A 22,335-nucleotide genomic window follows, 5' to 3' on the forward strand; every position below is an offset into this window, starting at 1 on the left:
GTAATGGACAAGAACAGGGATAGAATTGAGGGATTTTTCAGTGCTTCGTTAACGTATCAAAATATTTCAATCCTAATCACTTAATGACTAGCTAATGTTAATCAGATGGTTCACACTTTCCCACGTGGCATATTCAAAATACTCACCTGATGTGAAGTGTGTCAAAACCATAGATTTTCTTTCATCGGGATACTCAACTACATAGATGTACGGAAATGTACAGTTGTGTATCCCACGTCAAGTGAGTATTTTGAGTATGACATGCCATGTGGGAGAATCATTTTATCACGACTCTTCTGTTTGAGGTATCCATACGTTTTCAAACTGATGATATGCCCTTTCATCGTAATCTCTTTAGTAGAACAAAGATAATATAAATGTCCTCATCTTCAATTACTTCCAAAAAAATCCATCATCTTTGACCTTTTGATGAAAAATCATTTTCCCTATCTCAGATCTTAAGATTTTATCTACTTCAAGCTTCTCGATTAAAGAACAAGATAACAATTTTTGAGAAATATAAGTGATGAGATTTTGGGTAAATAAAGTTACAATTTTTTTTTATTTATAAGGGGGTAAGACAAGGTTTAAAATAATAGATTGAAGATGAGATTAATAATTTCAATCTACCCATAAAAAATAATTTACCATGACGGTTGAAGAGTTTGAAGACGATTGATTTTCAGACCATCAATCAAAGACTTTTTGTTTAAAGGTTGAAAATGAACTCATTTGGATCAATTTTTATTAATTTATAAGAGAGGATAGGGATCAAAGAGGCAAGTCATCAGATTGAAAATAGAGAAGAGGTATCTCAAAAATCCACCAAAACATTCATTTATTTTAGATGTTTTGTTTTAAGATTTAATATTTTAGAAGTTTCATTCCATGAATCTTGTGTAAACTAAAGAAGGTTCTTTTTTTCTCATTCAATTTCGTTTAATGCCTGGCATTAACAACCTCCATCGATCCCTTCTACTTGGGATTATTATTCATTTTTGTTTTACGAGACCAAGTCACCATTTTTATTTAATTTCTCATTCAGACTAATGCCCTCATTGGTCTTCATTGTGTAGTTAAAAGTACAAAACCAAAGATGATAGGCAAAGCACAAAAGAGAGATTCAACACAAGAAAGTCTATGCAAGATGAACTTGTTTTAGGTTAAAAGTACATCAGAGAAGACATGAAACATCATGTAACCAAATCCAACTCAACAAGCAATCTGATTCTGACTTGGTTTACTTCCCTTTGACCAAAGAACAAACTTATGTTAAAAGTCAAGAAATAACACCACCACAAATAATCATTCTCTCCCCTTAATTAAAAATTGAACCCAAAACTATCTTCTTTTTTCAATCTTACTCTTTTATAGATAATGATATTCACAATCTCTTAATGTTACATGAATGTGACCATCCCCATGCATTTTAGAGCTGAACAGGACAACTGTAATGAGTCTTTTTCCAACTGTTAGGGATGGTGACAACCGACACCAGCCTTCTTTCACCTAGGCAACAATCACGAGTGCATGAAAAAACATGTCTGGGCCGATAGTTGTGTCGTGTGAGACCGGTCAATTTGATGATCGGTAAAAGCATCTGGGGATTGGATTCATCGGAGCATCTGTTGCAGCTGAATGACTTGTTGTCGTTGTTCCGGAGGCAACGAACTTAACTGCTCTGATGTCAGACTCATCACTTGCTGCAGAAGGGCCGATTCTACCTCAGGTGCAAGCTGCAATGGTGTTAAAAAAAAAAAAAAATCATGACGCCACCACAAGGAAACCACGAGCATTGCTTGGTCAAATGTGAGTTTGAATCATAAGCGCTAAATAACCAAAACAACTGTTAAACATCATCGAACTCTTGTAGCAGTAACAGACCAATATCAACGCAAAAGTGCTAGCAAATATCAATATGGATACAATTTTCTGATTTAGGATATTGCTTCTTGCCCCAACTGAAGTTGTTTTTCTATAAAGAGTTGAATGGTCTGGGATAAGGCATTATATGATTATGAGGCTGATAAAAGTGTTGGGAAATATGACCATTTAAGATGCAAATAAACAAGACAATTAAATCAATGTACAGAGCGTAAAGCTGGTAATGAGATGATGAGTCTGCACAAGGCATTGTAATGTGTGGAACTCAGCTAGAAACCTCAAGGTGTGCAAGAGTTTGCTCTGCAAAGAAAATTAGATGGGCTGGAGTCCATTTCAACCAAAACTGAAGGAGTAACATGCAACAGCAAGATTTCTGATTAAAAACACATTTTTTAATCCATTAGCCCCAAGTTTAGCATGAGCCAACACCAAAGTCTAACCCAAGCCCCCAATTAACAGTCAAAAGGCATTCTACTTTCTCCGTCCCTCAAAACCAGTATTATTAGCAAGCACTCCACCTTTCAATTGCCACCACACAATACTGAATTTTTTTCATGAAGGATCAAAAAACAAAAGGTATATTATGAAGGCAAACTGTGGCTTGAGAGGGAGAAGGGGGGCGCAGGGGGTTGGGGGGGAGATGATTGAGAGTAATGCCAACCTACGACAAGCCTCTATGGTGGGCATACTTTTAGAGACCCATTGGTTCTTAAAACCGAAGCATGAGCCCAGTGCGACAATTTAACAAGCCTAAATTTTAGGCTTGGGACTGGCCAGCAAGCTTAAAGGTGGAGTTCAAACTTCAAAGGCAGAAGAGTGGATTGTTGGCATTCATTTTTTTATAGATAGATTGTAGGCATCCTTGCGAGGTGTAAGCATCACACTTTAGGACATCCAACTGCCTCGCCCTTGCCCCACTCCTTCCTGTATAAAAACATTGATTGCTGAACACGGTACCCATGACTCAAAGGAGGAGAGTAACAAGGGAATTCTTTGTTCAACAATTCGGTTTACACCACCAAACCAAGCAAGAATAATGGAATGATATATTAACAATATTACAATAAAAAGTTGCGGGCCTATTGAAATTACCAAAGGATTAAAAGAAATTTACCTGAGGAGCTTGTTTCTCAGAATGCTGTCCTTCAGTACTAGGAATTCGGTTGGAAGGCAATGAGCCAGTTCCAAAATCTGGGGTTGGCCCAGATCCACTTGTAGAATTCTTCTGATTCATCATTGTACGTAAGGAACTCCGTCCATCTTCTAACCTAGCTAGTTTTGATGGATGATTCGTTGGTTCTGAAGTATCACCAAACATGCTCGTTTGCTTAGATAAACCTGACGACGAGTTCAAATACACACTTCTGGGGACCCATGGTGTGTCATCAGTTACTTGAGCAGATCTTTCAGGGCGCTTGTTTACTGTCTCTGGTGCACCCGATAATATCATAGTATTTGATGAGCCAGGCTGCCATTCAACAAGCATTAGAGGCAGCGAAAGAATAGAACTTTGTACTATAAGAAACACAGAGATGTGCCAAAACGGATTCACTTCAAATGGTTTAGAAGAATATTATACATCAAAAGACCAGAAGAAAAACATAAACTAAAAGAACAAAAATAGAACATCTTGGTATTGTTATATCCCCTTTAACTTCCACTTTTTTCATTTTATTTCCCACTGGTGACCAGTGTATAAGAACCTAATTTTAGAATCATTGATATGTTTCTTTTCCAAAGTCTGATACACAGACCACAAAACAATGTGAACGTTTCAGCATGCATGATGATAAAGTTTTAACTGAATTAACAATTTATTTTTATTTTTTCCAATCACAAGTTCAAGAAAAAAAAAAGTGAGATTATTTTCAATAGAGCTGAGTCAAAAAAGAACGGATCATGTCAGTAAAAGGTAAGCACCTGAAAGCTTGGTTGTGATAACAGAGGACGAGGCAACAATGAATTATGAGCAGTTGCATTAGGAACAACCAACGGAGTATTATGCCCAAAATTTGCAGCTCCAACTGGTCTAGGGTTCTGTGGCAAAGGAAGCTGCATTTGCTGATTCAGAGCAGTAGAAGTTTCCAAAGCCGAAGCTTGTGGTCGAATTGACAAACTAGTGAAAGGTCGTAAAGATGGAACTGTTGAAATTCCAGACTGTCCTGGCACTGTTGTCTGTGGTAAAAGTTGACTTTGTGTTTGGTGAGGATGATGAAATCGAGGTTGCATAATAACTTGTTGAAATGGAAGTGTGGTAGGCTGATTATTAACAGAAGTGTTTTGAGGCGGCACAGTAGAGCCTTGAGCTTCTTGAACCCTTGGCATCAGTCCAAACTGCAACTTATTTTGTGTGACAGATGTTTGACCAGGATGAGGTGGAAGCACTGCTGGTTTCTGATCCTGTATGCCATCCTGCACTGGAGGCTGCAAGAGTGAACCAGGTGATGACTGCCGGATATTTGGCATCTGCAACTGCACAATGCAAAGATAATAATCATATGTCCTTTGCCAGAGAATCTCAGTGGTGTCTAACAAAAGATAAAAAGGGGCTTTGAGGTAAATGGGACAAACCACTTGTGGAGCTACCATTCCTAGCATTATTTGTGCCTGCACGATCATTTCATAAAATATAATCATTCAGTTGTGGTCTTGTATGATTGTACTATAAATAAAACGATGTTAATAACACAAAATGGAAGAAAACAGGCAAAAAGAGTAGAAGGAAAAGAAAACATTAGCCCTGAGATTTAGGAGAATTAAGCATTTTTCCAAATGAAGCTTAAGTTTGAAATAGGCCATGTATCTAGTATTTCACTTGGGAGATGTGCATAAATGAGAACCACCTCTCTTCACTTTGTTAAAGACTAAAAGAATAAATATGACCATGAAACGAGGGGAATAAGAGAAAGAAGGGAAGGAGCTATATTTATATCTCCCTAACATGTAGACAAAGTAACATAAGATTCTATTCTTGGTTTCTAAAGCACAGTTTGACATAATCAACAAAAGTTTCTGCTTTATCTTTCTTTTTCATTTTTTTGATAAATATAACGATTTTATAAATATCAAAAAGGAGAATACAAAGGAGTCTAGAGATAGCCCCCAAGGAAAAACAAAAACAAACAGAGAACAACGAGGAAAAGACAAAAACCACCGAAACAAAACAACTAGTAGCATAAACTATCCCATCTAAAAACAAAATCCATGAAAGAAACTCCAGTAAAGTGTGGTGGGTCGGGGGGGGGAGTGCTATTGTGAAATTCCTCATCATCATCAACACCTTATCCCAATTATTAGAGTTGACAACATGAATTTTGCATCTAACTCTATTTATCATGAATATCTTCAATCAAAGGTTGAAGGTGCCAATTTGCTAAGTTGATTAAACTCTGCGAGTGTCGATATCAAAACCTGGGTTCAAAACCCACTTTCAGCGATTAATTACTAACAACTCACTCAATTTTTATCAATATATATATTTTTGCAATTAAGGCATATTCTTTCATATATTGTCTAATTACATTCATCCTTGTCATTTTTTATCTTTCTTCAGTTACTATACAGTCCTCAACTTGCACCAAGCCACTCCTTCTGAGTGATGCCGTTATTGATACCAATTCTTTTAGCTTGATTAGCACACATTGATCGCATAATACTCCAAAAGCATTCTTTCTTTGTATCCACCCAACACTAAGGTCACATCCTTACCAATTTCTCCATCCTTACGTATAATGGAAGTGGTCTTTGTAAAATATTGTTTTAGAGAGCTTCTATTGCCGCACCTACTTTTACTAATGCCACCCTGAGATGTGTGCTAATTCTTTGGTAATTTACATATGAATTGAGGTGGCGTTGGCAAAAGTTGGTGTGGCAATAGAATCTCTCTTGTTTTATCCATCGATATTAATCAATGCTTCCATCACAAGAAGTGTCCTGACAAACATTGCATATATTTTTTTTTCCTAACAACTTACATTAAAACCTTTAGTCTCCAATGTACCACTCATACTTCTAGTTTTGAATTGACCCTCTACTGTTGCATCTACCAACACTAGATCACCTGTATATAGCATGTACCTAGAGAATATCTCTTTGATTCTTTTGCGCAAGTCAAAAACTCTAAAAGGATGGGAAGGACAGATACGAAGACACACTTGGATATGGCTAAAGATATATTTGACTGGCAAGATCAGATCCGAGTTGCCAATCCCAACATTTGGAGTATGGTACATGATACATAAAAATAAAAAAATCCATTATAGAAAACAGCTCCTAATGTTCAAAATAATGTTTACCAGTGCTCCTAGAATGGATATTCAAATAATTATTGCAAAATATGCTGCTTGAAAATATAATTAAACCAGAGAGAGGGAGAGAGAGAGTGGCTATTTAGTTATCTTTACTGAGGAGGAGGAGGAGGAGGAGGAGGAGGGGGGGACTATTTAGTAACAAAAGCACCAAATAACAAAGAACCACCTGAAAGAGAGCTTTAGACAGTTGTGGACTCGCTGACAGTAGTTGACGAGCTAGTTCCTTGTTTTGTGTAGCCATTACCTATCATCAGACTTAAATGTCAAATCACATAATATATTGAAAGTTTTGATATAAGAAAGCAGAGAGGCGGGAAATAAATGTTTACCTTCATCTCAGACATAACCTCGTACAACTGTTTCCTGGACATATTAGCTAGAAAATGAGTTAAGGGATCATTGCCCAGACCAGATTGAGCTGGCAAACCATTTTGCTTAGAGGACAAGCTATCGGTCTGAACACCACCCAAAGTTCCTGCCATGATGGATGCAGAAGTAGCAGCTAGCTGGAGACCAATTGGCTGGAAGATAACAGAATCCCCGAGGACCGGACCACCTAATTGTTTTTGAGCATCTGTTATATTCCATACAGAATGGTCACTTGAGTTGTTGTATTAGTAAGGTGCAACATCCCAAAGAAAATCAAAGTTGAGAGGGGGGAAGAAAAAAAAATGAAGAAGACTAACCAACATTTGGAGTCAACCCAGGCCCGCCACGACCCTGCAGAAGAGGAAAGCCCAAATGACACAACTTATTTCTCTGTTATGACTGGCCATTCAGTTCAAACCAAGCAACAAAATTTATGGCATCAACAAAACAAGAGAAGCTAAGGAACGAAAATGCAAAATGTGTCGCTCAATGTAGTTGGAGTACAAGCATCTTGATTATGAGAAAGAAAATATCACTTCATTGTTTATTTCCACTCTCACATTGCAAAAGCAGATCCGGTAGCAATTCTGTCTTCAATTAGTTGCATAGAGTAACTCCTAATGTTTATTTTTATAGATCCAAAATCCATACATTTAGTAGTGACACCATGAAATTGCTCAAGTTCATCAAGATGACATAGTGACAAGTACTCTTGCCTATGAAATTGTGAGATAGAATAACTATCAATTAATATGTAAGAAAAGATACCTTCACGGCTATTAAACCAATGTCGACTAAATCAAATTGGATTGCAAAATCATTAGTACATAGACTTGATATGAATTGTAAAGCAAATTGTAAATCAAATTGTAAAATCTTAAGAGTTTTATTCAGTAAAAATAAGAACTTTACTTGTTTTATGTTTAAGATAAAGCAACCATGGAAAAAAGCTCCCAGCACACAAAAATTTTCAATGCCACCTTCTTTAGAGGACGGTTCACTGTGTCATTTGCAGTTCTAAGACTATATGGATCCATCAAATCTGATTGTTGTACAGTGTCATGTACATATGCGCGTTTATTATAGGTTATATAATTGATGGTCTACATAGTTCCAATGCTTAAATACTATGACTTTAGTGCAGTGAGAAGTTATGAATGTTTGCATGTTTCCAAAAAAAAAAAAAATGTTCATGCCTTCCCCCCGTCAATATCATAACCGCCCAAGGCTGATACTAAACTTGATAAAGTTACCTCAAACCCTAATCATAGGCCAACAGTTCATGTATTTTAGATTGCCTGGTTTAAAATATGGTCGCATTGGTATGTATCATATGATTTGACTAAACAACATCCAACAAACCAATAATCTAAGACCTATACATACCAATCTACTCAAGCAAGACGTTCACATCATGGACAAACAATTCATGCACCATAAGTAATAGCTCATTGGGTAGAATGCCAACGCAAAATAACAAAAAATATGATATATTACCTGCTCACGGTTTCTGTCGGCGCCTTTATCATTTTCAGCAAAGTCAACTCGTAACTGGCGTCCATTTATCTCATAGCCCTGAAGATTTCGACGAGCACTTAAAGCTGTCTCTTCATCCTTGTACTCGCAGAACCCATAACCTTTTGGTTTCCCAGTTTCTCTATCGATAACTAATCTGAAACAAAAGAATAGCACTGAACAAATTGTAAAGCAATCTCAATAAGAAAATAACGAAGATAGATATAACACGATAACACATATTCCCTCCCACACCTCACAAACAATAATACTCTTGATCTTTGTCATTTGCACAACAGATTGTGGTATATAAGCAGAAACTTGCATATCCAATAAATTTTGATAAACTAGTTTCTACTGGAAGCTTAAGAAAATGACAGACATGTAATTTACGAAGTTCTAGCCCCTTTCCTCCCTTTTATTAGGTAAGTTGAGATCAAAAAATGAAATTTTTTTTTTTTAAGTTGACATTTTTCTAAGATTTTAAGCTATATTTTGTGCAAAAAGTTTCAGACTTTCAAATCTATAATTTAAAACATATGATCAATGCAGTACATCATTGAACTGGACCCAACCCAAACAAATTTTTGTTCTTCTCTTCTTTATTTTTTCCTTGCAAGCTCAAACATATGCTTCTTCGTGTTTCGATAATAAAACTATGCATTAAACTCGACAATTAACAACTCAGGAAAGATACAGATACAGAGACAGAGACAAGAATACATATAAAGAGAGATGAATGATTCAATATGAAAATAATTTGATTGTATTGTTCAACCTGAATGATACAACAGGGCCAACCTCTTCGCAGATTTGTATAAGCTGTTCTTCAGTCGCATCATAGGGTATGTTCCCAACTGCCAGATTGCAAATAAATTCAAAACAAAATGATTAGAGGCAAATTGATCCAACTGAAGAAATCACATCCACGAAGGGCTATTTGATGAATTAGAATCAATATGATACACTAATGTGTACGAACAAACAACGAAATCAGGGAGAGTCTGTGACCAACCGAAGACGCAGCGGTGTTGAGAATTGGTGGCCATCTATCACAAGCAAAAGAGCTTCCTTTTCGGCATTCTTGTTCTGCAACAACTCTGCTCTCTCTTTTTGTCCTTTTTGTATGTGACAGTGAGAAAGATGAAGGGGGGTGGGGGGGACAGTTGAAGATGCTTAGGTTTTCTTCGTTTTGATTTTTTTTTTTTTTTTTCCGTTTGAGTAGTTTAGGTTCCTAATATTTACCTTATAAACCTTGGGTTAGCTTTTTATGAAAAACAGTCATGATTTTGTCCAAATAATCGAGCCGCCCACGTTTTAGAATATTTAAGAAATATAACGACCTAATTGATTTTAAGAGACCGACTAGTTGCACATCACCTAGAACCAATTGCACTCCAATCTAAAGAAAGCACTTTTTTTTTTTTTTTTTTTAAATTAAAAATTAGATCCCATCTCTACTTGTTATGTCTGATAAAAAAAAATTTACACCAATATTAAAGATAAATAATCAATCACTATCACGAGTTTCTGAAAAATTTATTATATTTGTAGATCATAAAGCATTGAAAATTGAATTTATTGTTTATAAATTTTTGAAGTTGTGATCACTCTATAAACTTCCAAGATGAAGAAAAATAGTGCAATTAGTCTATCCCTTTTGTCAATTGGCACTTTAATCCGGAGTTATTCACAAAGATTTGAAAAATATATTTTTATATCTTATTTTAATATAGAATTTTGTAGTTTTATTTAATATTATGTCAAGTAATAGTATGTTTTTTTCTCCAATTTTTTCAACTTTCGATAATTTTTGTGAACTTTTTCCTTGTTCAATTTTCCCAAACCCTTCAACTTGTCACTATGTTAATAAAGGGGTTGTGATTTTGACAAAATCATTGAACAGACACATTTGCTTCTCTCTCACATTTTTATGTTAGAGTTTTACCACTATTTTGAAGTGAGATTCATCAAATTTGAAGACATATGGGTATCTCAAATATTCAATGAAACATAAAGGAGCATGTCTAATCACCTTATAATTTTAAGCATGATTTATTATTATTTTGCTATTTGAGGATGATGGTTTCGAACTCATAGCTCGACTAGAATGAGCGAGGCAACTGACCTCTTAAAACACTATATCTTGCTAAAATCTCCTCGGATAAATACAATATCCCACAAAACCACACGTACTAAGTAAATAGGGATAAATCCCTATGGGTATCCAACACAAGGGTTTGAACTTAAGACCTCTTCCTTTTTGAAGGGGCATCGTCACTGCATTCAACATTTGTTAGTCTTATTGGTTAAATATGATTTATAGGTATTAAAAAAAAAAAAGAATAAAATAAAGAAATATTAAAACAATATCTTATTATGAATTCAATCATTTTGATTCAAGAAAATTACAATGCCCAATCAACTATGATAAGAACAATGAGAATTAGATAAATATAATGAATTCAAAGTGGGAGAAACCGATTGGATAAAAACGAGAGACAATAAGAAAATGATATTATTTATCCATTTGTTATACTAAAAAAATTGAATATCTAAAAGTATTTTTATATAAAAAAAAAAAATACTTTCCTTACTAATTTAGCGAGATTTTAAGCCTTACTAAAAGTCGTTTTTGCTCAAATGGATTATCACATTGGCAATTCAATACTATACTCTTCTAGATTTTATGGAAAAGCTCACATCCAAAATAATAGTAATAATAATAAATAAATAAATTCTTTTGGACTTGATCTACCTGTTATAAAATTAGAAAGCTACCAAACTTTCACCTAAGTCCAAAATTTAAAATTAAAATTCAACTATGAAAAATATTTAAATTTTCAAAGCTCATAGAATTTTGTCCTTTTCAACTCTAAAGCATTGGATCATGGTCTTGGATGCCACAAGTTGAGCCAAGGACACTAGTAAGGGTGAAATCCTTACTAACTTAGTAATTTATTTAATTAAAAAAAATGGTTACTTGGGAACCTTGGATATTAAGGTAAAAGGCAATGTTATTTTTGCAATTTTAAGTAAACAAATAGGTGTGGATTTTTTTAATTTAAAAAAAGAAAAAATCGAAACCCGAACCGAAACCCGAATCCGAACCAAACGAACCGACCAACCGCTCAACCAGTCACATAGACCTGCGGTATTAATATTCCCACCCCCGCAGTTCGATTCTGTAATCGAAGACGAAGAGAAGGAAAAAAGGCGCTCACTCCATATTCGTTGAAGAAAATATTTTCGGCGAGCTTGAACAATGGCGACTGTGATGCAGAAAATCAAAGACATCGAAGATGAGGTACATCGAGCTATACTCATGCTTCTTCTTCTTCTATCTCTCACCTATCTGGTTAGAAAACCCTAATTTCACTATCGGTTATTAGTCGAAGACATCCATTCAAGAAGTTTAATCCAGTTGAAAACTCGCAATTTAAAATCGAACGATTCGTACTTTTATTTCTAGTTATCAGTATCCAGAGATGATTGAGCTCTTTTAAGAGTAGAATCAAGGACTTTATTAGGGTTTGTGTTCCATTGATCAAATCTGTTGGATTGTACATCAACATCAGATTTGATAGACTGGAACGAAGATTTTCAGATTTGTCAGTTGTAGATGCTTAGGCAGAGACGAAGGTTCTCCTTTAGTTTAGGGAATATTAAGGACTAATAATGCCTCAATGTTTATTTCTTGCAGATGGCAAGGACACAAAAGAACAAAGCTACTGCTCATCACCTTGGTTTGCTTAAGGTGCCCATGCTTCTACTGTTTAACAATTATTATCGTTCTTTAATGAGTATTTTGTTTCAATTAAACAATATATCATCATCAACAACAACAATTGTCAACTGATGCTGATCCAGTATTTAGTGTATATGATATGTAACTTTTCGTGTTCTTTAGAGAAGTGTTACTCATTGTAAGTGAAGGCGGGGTTTTGATCACAGCTATGTGGTTTTGCCACCCAGAGACTTTATCGCCACCACTATAGTTTGAATACTATATATAGAGTGAGAAACTTGAAATAATTTTATTATTTTTGTATTTATATATTTTGTATTTATATTATTTGGGTTGGATCCTCTTGTAAAGGTGCATTACTTGTAGAGTTTTACGATGGGTTGTGGATACTCGTAAAAAATGATATGATGGTTGGTGCAACAACACCCCCACCAAAAAAAAAATTAAAAATTCACATGTTTAAACAATCCCCATGAGACAAATGCTAAGAAGAGTAGCCAAAGGACTGACATTTTCATTCACTCACGCTTTAAAATATTTATAAATATAGAAAAAATCATTAGTGCAAAGGATCATTTGCACTTTTGTTGCTGTTTTGCTAGAAAGTGTGCAACATTTTCTTCATGTCCCAAGGAGTTTTCATGGGCTTCGGCTTCTCTTATGATTGTTCACTAATTCCTTTTCTTCTCGTGATTGTGTTTTGTGGAGGTCGCTTCCATTTGCCACATGTTTGACCATTTGAAAAGGGCAGCTTTTCCTGTTTTGTTTTTCCCCCTTCCTATGTTATATTGAGGGTTTTTCTCGTTTGGTATCTCTCCCTCTTATTCTTCTTGTACCTCCCCCCCCTCCCTTCCTTTTTTAGTACATCTGTATTAATCACCATGCTTTTGCCATATACTCGCCTGATCATTTCTCACTTGGTTTTATCAATTTACTTTACAAAATCTTTAAGTTCAATTCCTACACTTCTAAATTACTTGAACGGGACTTACTACATTTGCTATTTGTGTGTTGGTAGGCTAAACTGGCAAAGCTAAGACGGGATCTCCTTGCTCCTCCTACAAAAGGAGGTGGTGGTGGTGCTGGTGAAGGCTTTGATGTTACTAAAAGTGGAGATTCAAGAGTTGGTCTAGTAGGGTTCCCTTCAGTTGGGAAATCAACCCTTCTGAATAAATTAACTGGAACTTTTTCAGAGGTATGCAACTTTTGCATGCATTCTCATATTTTGGATTCCCGACTTCTATGTGTCAAATACAGAGACAAGTGTCGTGTCCCACGTTGATATTGTGTGAGATACACCAACTCCGGCAAACCCAACGCAGGGTCACTTTTGTATAGTTTGTTCCATTCATTGATAGAAATATTCTTTTAAATACTTCATATTATGTTTGTAAAAAATATTTCATATTATGTTAAGTATATGATATTGAAAAAAAAATGTATTTAGATAAAAGGGAAAGCCCAACAATACATTGAAATAAAGTGGAAAAAGGAGGGGAGATAGTGAGGAAGGCCCTCACTAACAAATTGCCACTGATCTATACTGTAAAAAAGTTAAAGAATCTTCCACAGCAATCTCATCATGACCATCATCAGAGCCTTACCCCGAAAATCATCAAAGCTGTATCCTGAAAACTCGGGGTCAACTGAACGAATTCTGTCTAAAGTCATACCTTCTATTAATGCAAGTCTCGTAACATTCTCCACCCACTTAGTTACATCATTCTCAAAGGGCTGTCTTTAAACTCAAATGTTGTTGATGACCAGAAGAAACTACTACTCTGGTCATCATGCTATCTGATTTTTTTTTTTTTTTTGCAGTTCCTAATATTTTTCATCATTTGCAGGTTGCTTCCTATGAATTTACTACCTTAACTTGCATTCCAGGTGTTATCATTTACCGAGGAGCTAAAATTCAGGTATTATCATGCTCCACACAAAGTTCTAGGGTTCCTGTCTGCTTTAAGTTGTTTTCAAGCTTAGTTGTGGCATTGAATGATACTTTCTAATGTCAAATAAGAAATTTTGGATGCGATGATTTATTAGCATTTAAACTGTTGTTTATGTGCATATTTCTTTGTAAGGGAAGTAGGCAGTGGCAGTATGTACACGGAAAATTCTCAAAGGAGATGCAATGGGGCATACTGTCCTCCGGTTGATGTTTTTTTATATAAATGAAGTCCCTTATTTCCATCAAAATATACTTGGTTCCTATGTTTGCAATTCTTAATGAGGAACGTGACTGCTTCTTTGTAAGGGAAGTAGGCAGTGGCAGTATGTACACGGAACATTCTCAAAGGAAATGCAATGGGGCACACTGCCATCCGGTTGATGTTTTTCTAAATGAAGTCCCTTATTTCCATCAAAATATACTTGGCTCCTATTTTTTCTCCATCCACAATAGTGGGACTTGAGAGAAAATGCATTGATGAAGTTTTGTAAGCTTCATACACTTGGAAAAAAATCTCCCTCAGATTTCCCTGTTTCTTGTGGTCAGCAGCATGAGTTAATCAACCTTTGGTATCAGTATTTTGCTGGCTTCCAAACTGGTGTAACCCCAAACACTTTTCTTTTGTGGGAAACTTGTGTTCTCTTGATAGATTTGTTGTTTCAAAGATGACTGCAATGAGCTTCACGTATGATGTTTATTTTGTTCTCTTTGCAATTTTTAATGTTCAGTTCTTTATCTGTAGATTGTGAATCAATCCAGCAAATATCATGTGTGTGTTTTTTTCTTGGCAGTTACTGGATCTCCCTGGGATTATCGAGGGTGCAAAAGATGGAAAGGGTAGAGGAAGGCAGGTAAAGTGATTATTGTTTTTAGAACCTTGCTTTGTACCTATTTTTATGTGGAGTTTTCTGTTGCAATTGTGTTAAGTACCAGAGTATTGTTATTTGGTAAGCCTACAGGATCACTTGTAAACTTCATCTGAACCATGTGATTCAAATTTCTGCCCCCTTCCAATTTCCTGTTTGTCTTATGCATAATTCATGTTTTTTATTAACCAAAGTGACCCGGATGTGATTGACTGAATTCTCTTAAATTAATTTATCTAAGTAACCAGAGATCTCCATATTGAGGGTCACTGAATATCATCTAAAGCCACATATTCTGTTAATTCGAGCATATTTCCTGAAATTAGCAACCTTTCTTAGTCACGTCATATATTCTGAAAATCTTGATTGACAGTCGCTGCTACTTACTTTTTAGATGCTTCTTGTTCATTTATTGTTTGTACTAGATCACTTAATATTAAATGCCGTGTCGTCATTTTCCAGGTTATCAGTACTGCTAGGACATGCAATTGTATTTTAATTGTTCTTGATGCAATAAAACCGATAACTCACAAGCGTCTGATAGAGAAAGAGCTTGAGGGTTTCGGAATAAGGTATTTTGGGACAATCTACGTGCTCTTACATTTTACTCTGATTAATTATTCCAGAAATATTACAGAGATTGCTTGAGTTGCTTCATTGTGCATTCTCCAAGATATATGTAGATTATTTTATTTATTTGCATACTCTGTGTTTAAGGAGTTCAATCTTACTTTATTTATTCTAATGACAGGTTAAACAAGGAGCCGCCAAATATGACCTTTAGGAAGAAAGATAAGGGTGGAATTAATTTCACATCAACCGTGACAAACACGCACCTGGACCTTGAGACTGTGAAGGCGATATGTGGTGAATACAGAATTCATAATGCAGATATTTCTCTTCGGTTTGATGCTACTGCTGATGACCTCATAGATGTCATTGAGGGTAGTAGGGTATATATACCATGCATTTATGTTGTCAACAAGATTGATCAAATAACACTTGAAGAGCTGGAGATTCTGGACAAACTTCCTCACTACTGCCCAGTCAGGTAATATCTTCTTTGATGGATTTGTTGTCTTTTTCATAACCATTTCTACCTCTGCCTTTGCCAATTAGTGATCTATTTTGGAACTTGTGAATGTTTACAGTTGAAAGGCAGTGGGTATCTATGTTTTTGTGAGGCTATAAATATGATATGCATCTTGCTCTTGACCGTCAAGAATGATTGAGACTTTATAATCTCCTCTGGAAACAATTACTTTTCAACTTAAGTGTCTTGCATCATTCACACTTTTTTGCCACTTATATTGTCTTGTTGCAACAGAAAGTATGTGCAAAAATTATGTACATCTTGACAGAGATCCCCCTGGCACACCTTAAGTGTCGCAAAACATATACAGAAAGTGTGATTACCAAAAGTACAAGAGATACATAATTTTTTTTTTTTCTACAGTTATTTTTAAATTGTTTTGTTGCCAAAGAAAGTGTGATTGCCAAAAATACGCACATCTTGATTGAAACTGGTACATTGAATAAGGAAATTTCAGAAAATAAATTATATCACGTCTGCTTAGTTTTGGAGAGAGCATATATCAATTTCCAAGTTATGCAAATCTTTATTTATAGCTTGATCCCCATTGGGAAGGGGAATCCAATTATGCAAGAGATGCATAATAGTGAATTGGCCTCGGGCCCGTGTATGTAGTTGTCAGATTCTCTGATTCAATCCTGTAAATACTCCTCTCTCTCTCTCTCTCTATATATATATATAGATACATACCTGAGTTTGATTGCACGTACACCCCGGGCCTTTACAGACTGCCTTTACAATGTTTGGTGCCATCTATCAGAAACGTGAGACCCCAATATGTAACATTTCTAATGGGTTGGTTTAAGCATCGAATTCCTTTCCACCCACACATGCACGCATCAGAAAATGCAGAATTTCCAATTTGGGTCTTTGACATGGGCAACAACAGGTGTAGCGGTGGTTTACAACCAAAGTTTAAAGTAGCTCATTATCTACCATATCCTCTTCAGATATCATGGTGCCTCTAAGTCTCTTGCTATCTATTGAGCGTATTTAGCTTAGTCTCGCTGCCCACTTTACCTTTATGCATTATTTTGACAAGTTTGGCCACTTTGCCTATTTTCTTCTCAATCATATACATCAACCTGCTTACTTTTATGTTAACTGGGGTTGTTGCTGCAGTGCTCACTTGGAGTGGAACCTTGATGGCCTACTGGATAAAATATGGGAATATCTTGATCTAACCCGCATATATACGAAGCCCAAGGGGATGAATCCTGATTACGAAGACCCAGTAATTCTATCATCCAAAAAGAGGACTGTTGAGGATTTCTGTAGCCGAATTCATAAAGATATGCTTAAACAGTTCAAATAGTGAGTTATCCGTCCAGCCTTCCCATGATATTGGATTTTGATCTATTTTATTTCTTAGAACATTCATGTCAGATTGAATGGGAGGAAGCTTTAGTCCACACGGGCTCTGTACAAATAGCATACGTGCAGGGTTCTGAGATCCACCATCTGATGGGTCCTATCAGAGTGACCCAGATCAATGACCCCATCATAGAATTATAACCATCTCTTCTATACATGTTTTCCCTAGTTTGTTTACTTTTTCCTCCCATACAGAAGAATGTTATGCATCATATTGGTAGGATCATCAGATCGGGCCAAGTTTTGGCCTCAAGTGGGATCCATTGCATTGTGGCTCCTAATGTGCCTGAATGTATACCTTCCTCTTGACATGAGTTATCTTTTTTGGGTTTTGAGCTTCCAGTTTTCTGTCATTACTATTCTATATTGCTCTTCACTAACTCATCTGTGGTGGTTGATGTTCAGTGCATTGGTTTGGGGGTCAAGCGTGAAACACAAGCCCCAGCGAGTGGGCAAGGTTGGTTCTCTATAATTTGACTTAAATGAACATCACTTGCTAGGTTGTGTAGTTCATCTTTCTTCTTTCTTTTGGATAAATTTGTAGTTCAATTTACCCTCCTTTTGCCCATGCATTTTTTGCGTATATTGATGGATCATTTGATAATCTTTATCAGGAGCATGAACTTGAAGATGAGGATGTTGTTCAAATTATTAAAAAGGTGTGATTTTAGGGACGCAGAAGTTTGTCATGACAGCAGAAAGTGTACCAGAGATTTCCGGATCAAGAGAAAATGTCCTGTTGGTGAAGAAGAAATTTCTGTGAGAGTTTTGCTTCCCTCTTTTGCCTTGCCCCTTAAGTAATGTGGTTTCCTTCCAAGTATGTTTGAAGCAGTAACTGTATCATCAGTTTAGTTCATATATATTTATAGAGTAGGGCCTTACCAATATGCGAGATATTAGCTAGAATCCGGTGATCCATCATTGCTTGACTGGAACTAGTGAGACTGTTGTGGATAATTTTAGATGAAAGGGAGACCTAGATTTTCTATGGGAGAGAATATAATAAACTTTTGACTTTAGAAGAGGCTCCAAAGTTGTGTGCATGATTTTTAATGGCAAGCCTTCAGTAATACAATCATGGGATGATAGCAGCAACCTTCAATAATTACCCTTACAAAGCAATCATTTGTGTTTTAATGGTTCTTTATTTTTTATACCAAAAAAAAAAAAAAAAAAAAGTTATTTACAGAAATATCATTATGAATTCCATCTTAAAAAAAGAAGAGAGAAATTAAGATTGCTTATCTGGGACATATTTGAATTCAATTATTAAATGCTTTCCAATGCCCATTGGATAGGATTACCAATTTTATGGTCAAATAACTCCTGACCCTTTTCCCCAAGGAATGGATAGTTAAACCCAACAATTAGAATTTTACCAATCAAATGATTTTGGGATGAAACAACTTACAACATGGAGAGTTTTAGAGGGGAGGCGTCATGTTTGGTGATTGACTCCTGAAATGGAGAATGGACACCCTTTTTAATTATCCAAAACTGTACTACCAAGGTGGTACCCAATTTTATTTTTCTGATAGTTAACAGTCTCGACAAGTTGTGCATAGGTTCTTAGATCTGGAATGTGATCGATGAGTACCAATCAAATCAAGAGTGTGTTTGGTTGCTTCATGCCTGTGTTAACATTATGAGAAACACCACAGATATTTTCCAACCTGATGAGAAAATCATTTCACTGGAGGGTAGGCATGACATATTTTCCTGCATGCCTGGACAGGAGAATCTGACTTCTCAGGGAATTCATTTTCTCAAGAAATTACACAATCAAACACAGTTTTTAAAAGTTGGTGATTTTGTGGGGAAATGATCTTACCGCTAGGTTATATCACAATTGAACACATTCTAATAAAGGGAAAGAACTACAAGAGGAGCATAGGACCGGTCCGGCAATTGATAAATAAGTACATAAAATGAGTGTAAAAAAAGGGGACGAAGAGATGGATGGATGGGAAAGCCATGAAAGACTAAACTTATACATGATCACATCCAACAAAATTTATGAGCAACTCCAACAGGGACAAAATAGAAGTCAAAGTCAATTAAGACAGTTTGGCATCTAAAACAAACACCAAAGATCAGCACCAAAATCAATCAGAAAGCACTTTGGTTCATCTTGAAGGCACTAATAGGCCAAGAAGAAACATAACTTGACGAAAGATATGGTGCTAAAAAAAAAAAAACAGGTGATGTTGTTGCTACCAATAGTTAAGCATTGGGCCAAGGTATCGTGAGTGATGAATTAACACACATAGAAGGTATGGAACCTGTAAAACTAATAATGATTATGAGCACTAACAGTAGGTAATATGAAACAAGTGATCATACATTATGGTCCTTCATCTAGATTTAATGTTCGGAGAAAAAAAATAAAAATAAAAATAAAACTAGTGACCATACATGCAACAAGTAACTACTGCTAATAATGGGTACAATATAAATAAAGTTTTTGAAGATAACAAGCGATCTTTTAGGTGATCTAAATATCACATTGTTTTCCTTATCCTCAATCATTTTCCACATTCATGAAAGCTATGATTTGTTCATCTAGTGTTAACATGAGATTTTACTCTTATAGGAAAAAAGAATCAATATATCACATCCCATTATCTTTGAAGGTTGTTTTTTTCCTGCATAGTTTTCTTTCTACTGTTTGATCTGGTAAGTGAGAGTTACAAATGAGATTCAGGCCTATTGCACATCAAATGAATTTGGACTCACAATCATTTACCATATCATGAGCCGGGACTCACTATCACGCGACATAATAAAGCATGATATAATATATTATCCTATCATCATATACAAAAAAAGTGGACACAACGAAATGTAACATAAAAATCTATAAACAAAACATTACCATTTATTCACAAATTTTATTTTACCATTTTTGTTAGCAATCCTGGTCCCATTAGTGTTTGTACCTAGTGTCTATACATCCACAAAATACCATGTAAACAATTTATTTGATACAAGCATCAACAATCAATAATGATATTTGAGAAGGAAAATGACAACAAATTCACTAAATTAACTTCCAAAGAAAATGTACATTCAGCATTTTGATACAATCTTATCTAGCGAGCTGTTGCTTTCGCCTGATAAATCACTAGGTGTGGGGGGAAATTCTTGAGCACCGACACGTGGCTCGGATAAAGGGCAAGGATAATGATTTTGAGGTCGGACAAAGACTCTTGCTCGGTTTATTAACTCCGACGAATGCATGTATTCCAAGCTCGGAGCTGTGCCATCAGCTCGTAGGTCGGTATGACAGGTCTGACAGATAAGCCTGCAATAGACAGCCAGTTCTAACCACCCACGCCATGTCAGACCAAATCTGACTTTCTCAGAAGTGATAGGGCAGTTGCAACAACTCCTGCAGCTGACATGTCAGAGAGTAGGCTAACTACCCCAGGTCACCTCAAGGGCTGGCACAGAAAACGATCAAGTTGAACACCTATATAAGGAAGAGAACTATGAGTAAAAGAGGTTCGAATTCTTCTTCTCTAAGCACATTACACTGATCAATTTGGCTAACTTGATCGTCGGAGTGGGCTGTTTTGCAGGTCCCCCGAGCTTAAAGAGAAGGAAAGTGTAGTGCCATTTCGTGCATCTACACTAGGCATAAACATTCTACTCTTCGTCAGATTCCTCTTTAACGTCTGAGTTAACCTCCTCATAGTATTCATCGCCACTCTCTTCTTCTTCAAAATCTTCTTCTTCCATTCCGTCCTCCCCATCCTTACCCACACCTTCTTTCTCTGGTATTAAGTTCACACCTTTACCACGATAAAGAACTCCCGTCCTCATTACATAGTAAAACTTCTCTCTGATTCGAGTAAGGGGATGTGGGTCCACCAACTTCCCCCGTTCATATCCTTCCTTGAGGGCTACAGTTGTCGTTTTACACTTCAATGAAAGGTAGAATATCCCTGGGTACCTAGTAAAAATCCGAGTAAACCTATGGGGCAGATTCAATTCCTCTCTCAAGCACCTCAAGTAGTTCCTTTTAGTTTTCTTGTGAATCATCAAGCTCAAAAGCTCATGCAAAACCCCAACAACCCGTTTCTCCATTAGATCACTATTCGGGTCAATCTGACTAGAGTCCTCATAAGGTGAAATATAAGGGAGCTTCTGAAAATCCTCCATCCAAGCCTTCACCTTTTTTTGTGCCCCATAACCTCTAGGAAACCTCATAGGAAATTCTAATGTCGTTCTTTGATTCTTAAATTGACGATACCCATCTCTTAAATCGGTACTCTCATTGCTTTTCTGCAAAGCGGACACTGCAAGTTCTTCTCTCCATTGAGACAAACTCAAACACAAAAGCCCATTTGACGCCTTAACGACCCGAAAATGATCTGGGTATTTGGGGACTAATGTTCTATCGAAGTCATCTGGTAAACCCAGATCCCATTTTAAAGGAAGAAGTGATTTGAACGGAATTAAATTATTTTTCAACATCATTAGAATCCGAGAAAGCCTTTCGACTGTATCTGCTTCTTGGGTTTGGTGTACATTTTGTTCTTGTGAGTCTAATAGGAGAGCAGTATCTGTAAGTCGAAAACAAGGGAGACTTGGGTAACGAGAGTGAGGGAATTCTTGATAGAGAGTTGGATACCTTCGCATAAATCGAAGAACTGGAATGGTGAGGCCGAGGTGCTTTTGCCAGTCTGAGAAAGTCTTTGAGGTTATGAAACCAGTTGAAGATCGTTTAATGGCGTCTTTGAGTAGACATGCGGCTTTGAGATCAGTCTCTGTGTCGATTATGTGGTCGAGACCTCTGTTTTTCACCCATTTCAGTCTAACCTTTTCAAGTCCTCGCCATTGGAAGTGGTGATGAAGGTTAGTTTCGCGTGGAGGCTGAGGTTTGAACAGAGAGACTAGAGTCGTAGTTCTTCTAAAGTTCATGTGTCTCCGCGCAGGGGAAGACGAAAATCTACGAAGAAAAAACTAATTGTTTAATCCCAAATTGTGAAAACTCGACTGTTCTTCGCTTGAGAGAGAAAAAATCCTATATTTTCGTTGCAGAGCTAGGGTTTCGACGATGTAAGGGAGTAGTGCTCATGGAGGTCAGGTTCAGAATTCGGATGTAGGATATGATGGACTGGGCCTAGTCTTAGGCCTAATATGAAACCCACCAAATGTTGTAACAACTGAAGCCCAAACCTAGATTTTCAATTGAAAGCTTCTATTGTCACACCATCTTT

The 22,335-nt window shown here is 36.3% G+C and overlaps 3 protein-coding genes across 3 annotated transcripts; 1 reads left to right on the plus strand and 2 right to left on the minus strand.

Moving 5' to 3' along the window:
• Positions 1 to 1,122: 1,122 nt before the first annotated feature.
• Positions 1,123 to 9,272, minus strand: CSTF64 (cleavage stimulating factor 64). The gene is made up of 10 exons (XM_086438112.1): positions 9,094 to 9,272; positions 8,857 to 8,935; positions 8,061 to 8,235; positions 6,881 to 6,914; positions 6,524 to 6,768; positions 6,361 to 6,438; positions 4,456 to 4,491; positions 3,805 to 4,356; positions 2,999 to 3,352; positions 1,123 to 1,736 (listed from the first exon to the last, which is right to left on the minus strand). Exons 1-10 carry the CDS (start codon positions 9,125 to 9,127, stop codon positions 1,614 to 1,616), a joined length of 1,710 nt encoding a protein of 569 aa, XP_086294238.1. The 5' UTR covers positions 9,128 to 9,272; the 3' UTR covers positions 1,123 to 1,613.
• Positions 9,273 to 11,236: 1,964 nt separating this feature from the next.
• LOC147402769 (GTP-binding protein-like protein) lies at positions 11,237 to 18,132 on the plus strand. The gene is made up of 10 exons (XM_086438115.1): positions 11,237 to 11,385; positions 11,782 to 11,835; positions 12,845 to 13,021; positions 13,674 to 13,745; positions 14,569 to 14,628; positions 15,106 to 15,215; positions 15,395 to 15,694; positions 16,859 to 17,050; positions 17,516 to 17,567; positions 17,725 to 18,132. Exons 1-10 carry the CDS (start codon positions 11,344 to 11,346, stop codon positions 17,773 to 17,775), a joined length of 1,110 nt encoding a protein of 369 aa, XP_086294241.1. The 5' UTR covers positions 11,237 to 11,343; the 3' UTR covers positions 17,776 to 18,132.
• A 1,954-nt stretch (positions 18,133 to 20,086) lies between these two features.
• On the minus strand, positions 20,087 to 22,092 carry LOC147402770 (Ubiquitin carboxyl-terminal hydrolase family protein). The gene is made up of 2 exons (XM_086438114.1): positions 20,748 to 22,092; positions 20,087 to 20,238 (listed from the first exon to the last, which is right to left on the minus strand). The coding sequence occupies exon 1, from the start codon at positions 22,034 to 22,036 to the stop codon at positions 20,759 to 20,761; it is 1,278 nt and encodes a 425-aa protein (XP_086294240.1). The 5' UTR covers positions 22,037 to 22,092; the 3' UTR covers positions 20,087 to 20,238; positions 20,748 to 20,758.
• Between the last annotated feature and the right edge of the window lie 243 nt (positions 22,093 to 22,335).

Source organism: Akebia trifoliata, chromosome 4 (genome assembly GCF_017979445.1).
Source record: "Akebia trifoliata isolate Shusen 1 chromosome 4, ASM1797944v1, whole genome shotgun sequence".
Lineage (NCBI taxonomy): Eukaryota > Viridiplantae > Streptophyta > Magnoliopsida > Ranunculales > Lardizabalaceae > Akebia > Akebia trifoliata.

Bases quoted from the DNA above. Each gene is read 5' to 3' on its own strand.
- CSTF64 (XM_086438112.1), bottom strand. From the start codon at position 9,127: ATGGCCACCAATTCTCAACACCGCTGCGTCTTCG. The intron at 6,439-6,523 runs GTAAACATTTAT...GTCTGATGATAG, and splicing joins AGGTTATGTCTGAGATGAAG to GTAATGGCTACACAAAACAA. The intron at 4,492-6,360 runs GTGGTTCTTTGT...ATGATCGTGCAG, and splicing joins TGTCTAAAGCTCTCTTTCAG to GCACAAATAATGCTAGGAAT.
- LOC147402770 (XM_086438114.1), bottom strand. From the start codon at position 22,036: ATGAACTTTAGAAGAACTACGACTCTAGTCTCTCTGTTCAAACCTCAG.
- LOC147402769 (XM_086438115.1), top strand. From the start codon at position 11,344: ATGGCGACTGTGATGCAGAAAATCAAAGACATCGAAGATGAG. The intron at 15,695-16,858 runs GTAATATCTTCT...TTGTTGCTGCAG, and splicing joins CCTCACTACTGCCCAGTCAG to TGCTCACTTGGAGTGGAACC. The intron at 17,051-17,515 runs GTGAGTTATCCG...GTTGATGTTCAG, and splicing joins ATGCTTAAACAGTTCAAATA to TGCATTGGTTTGGGGGTCAA.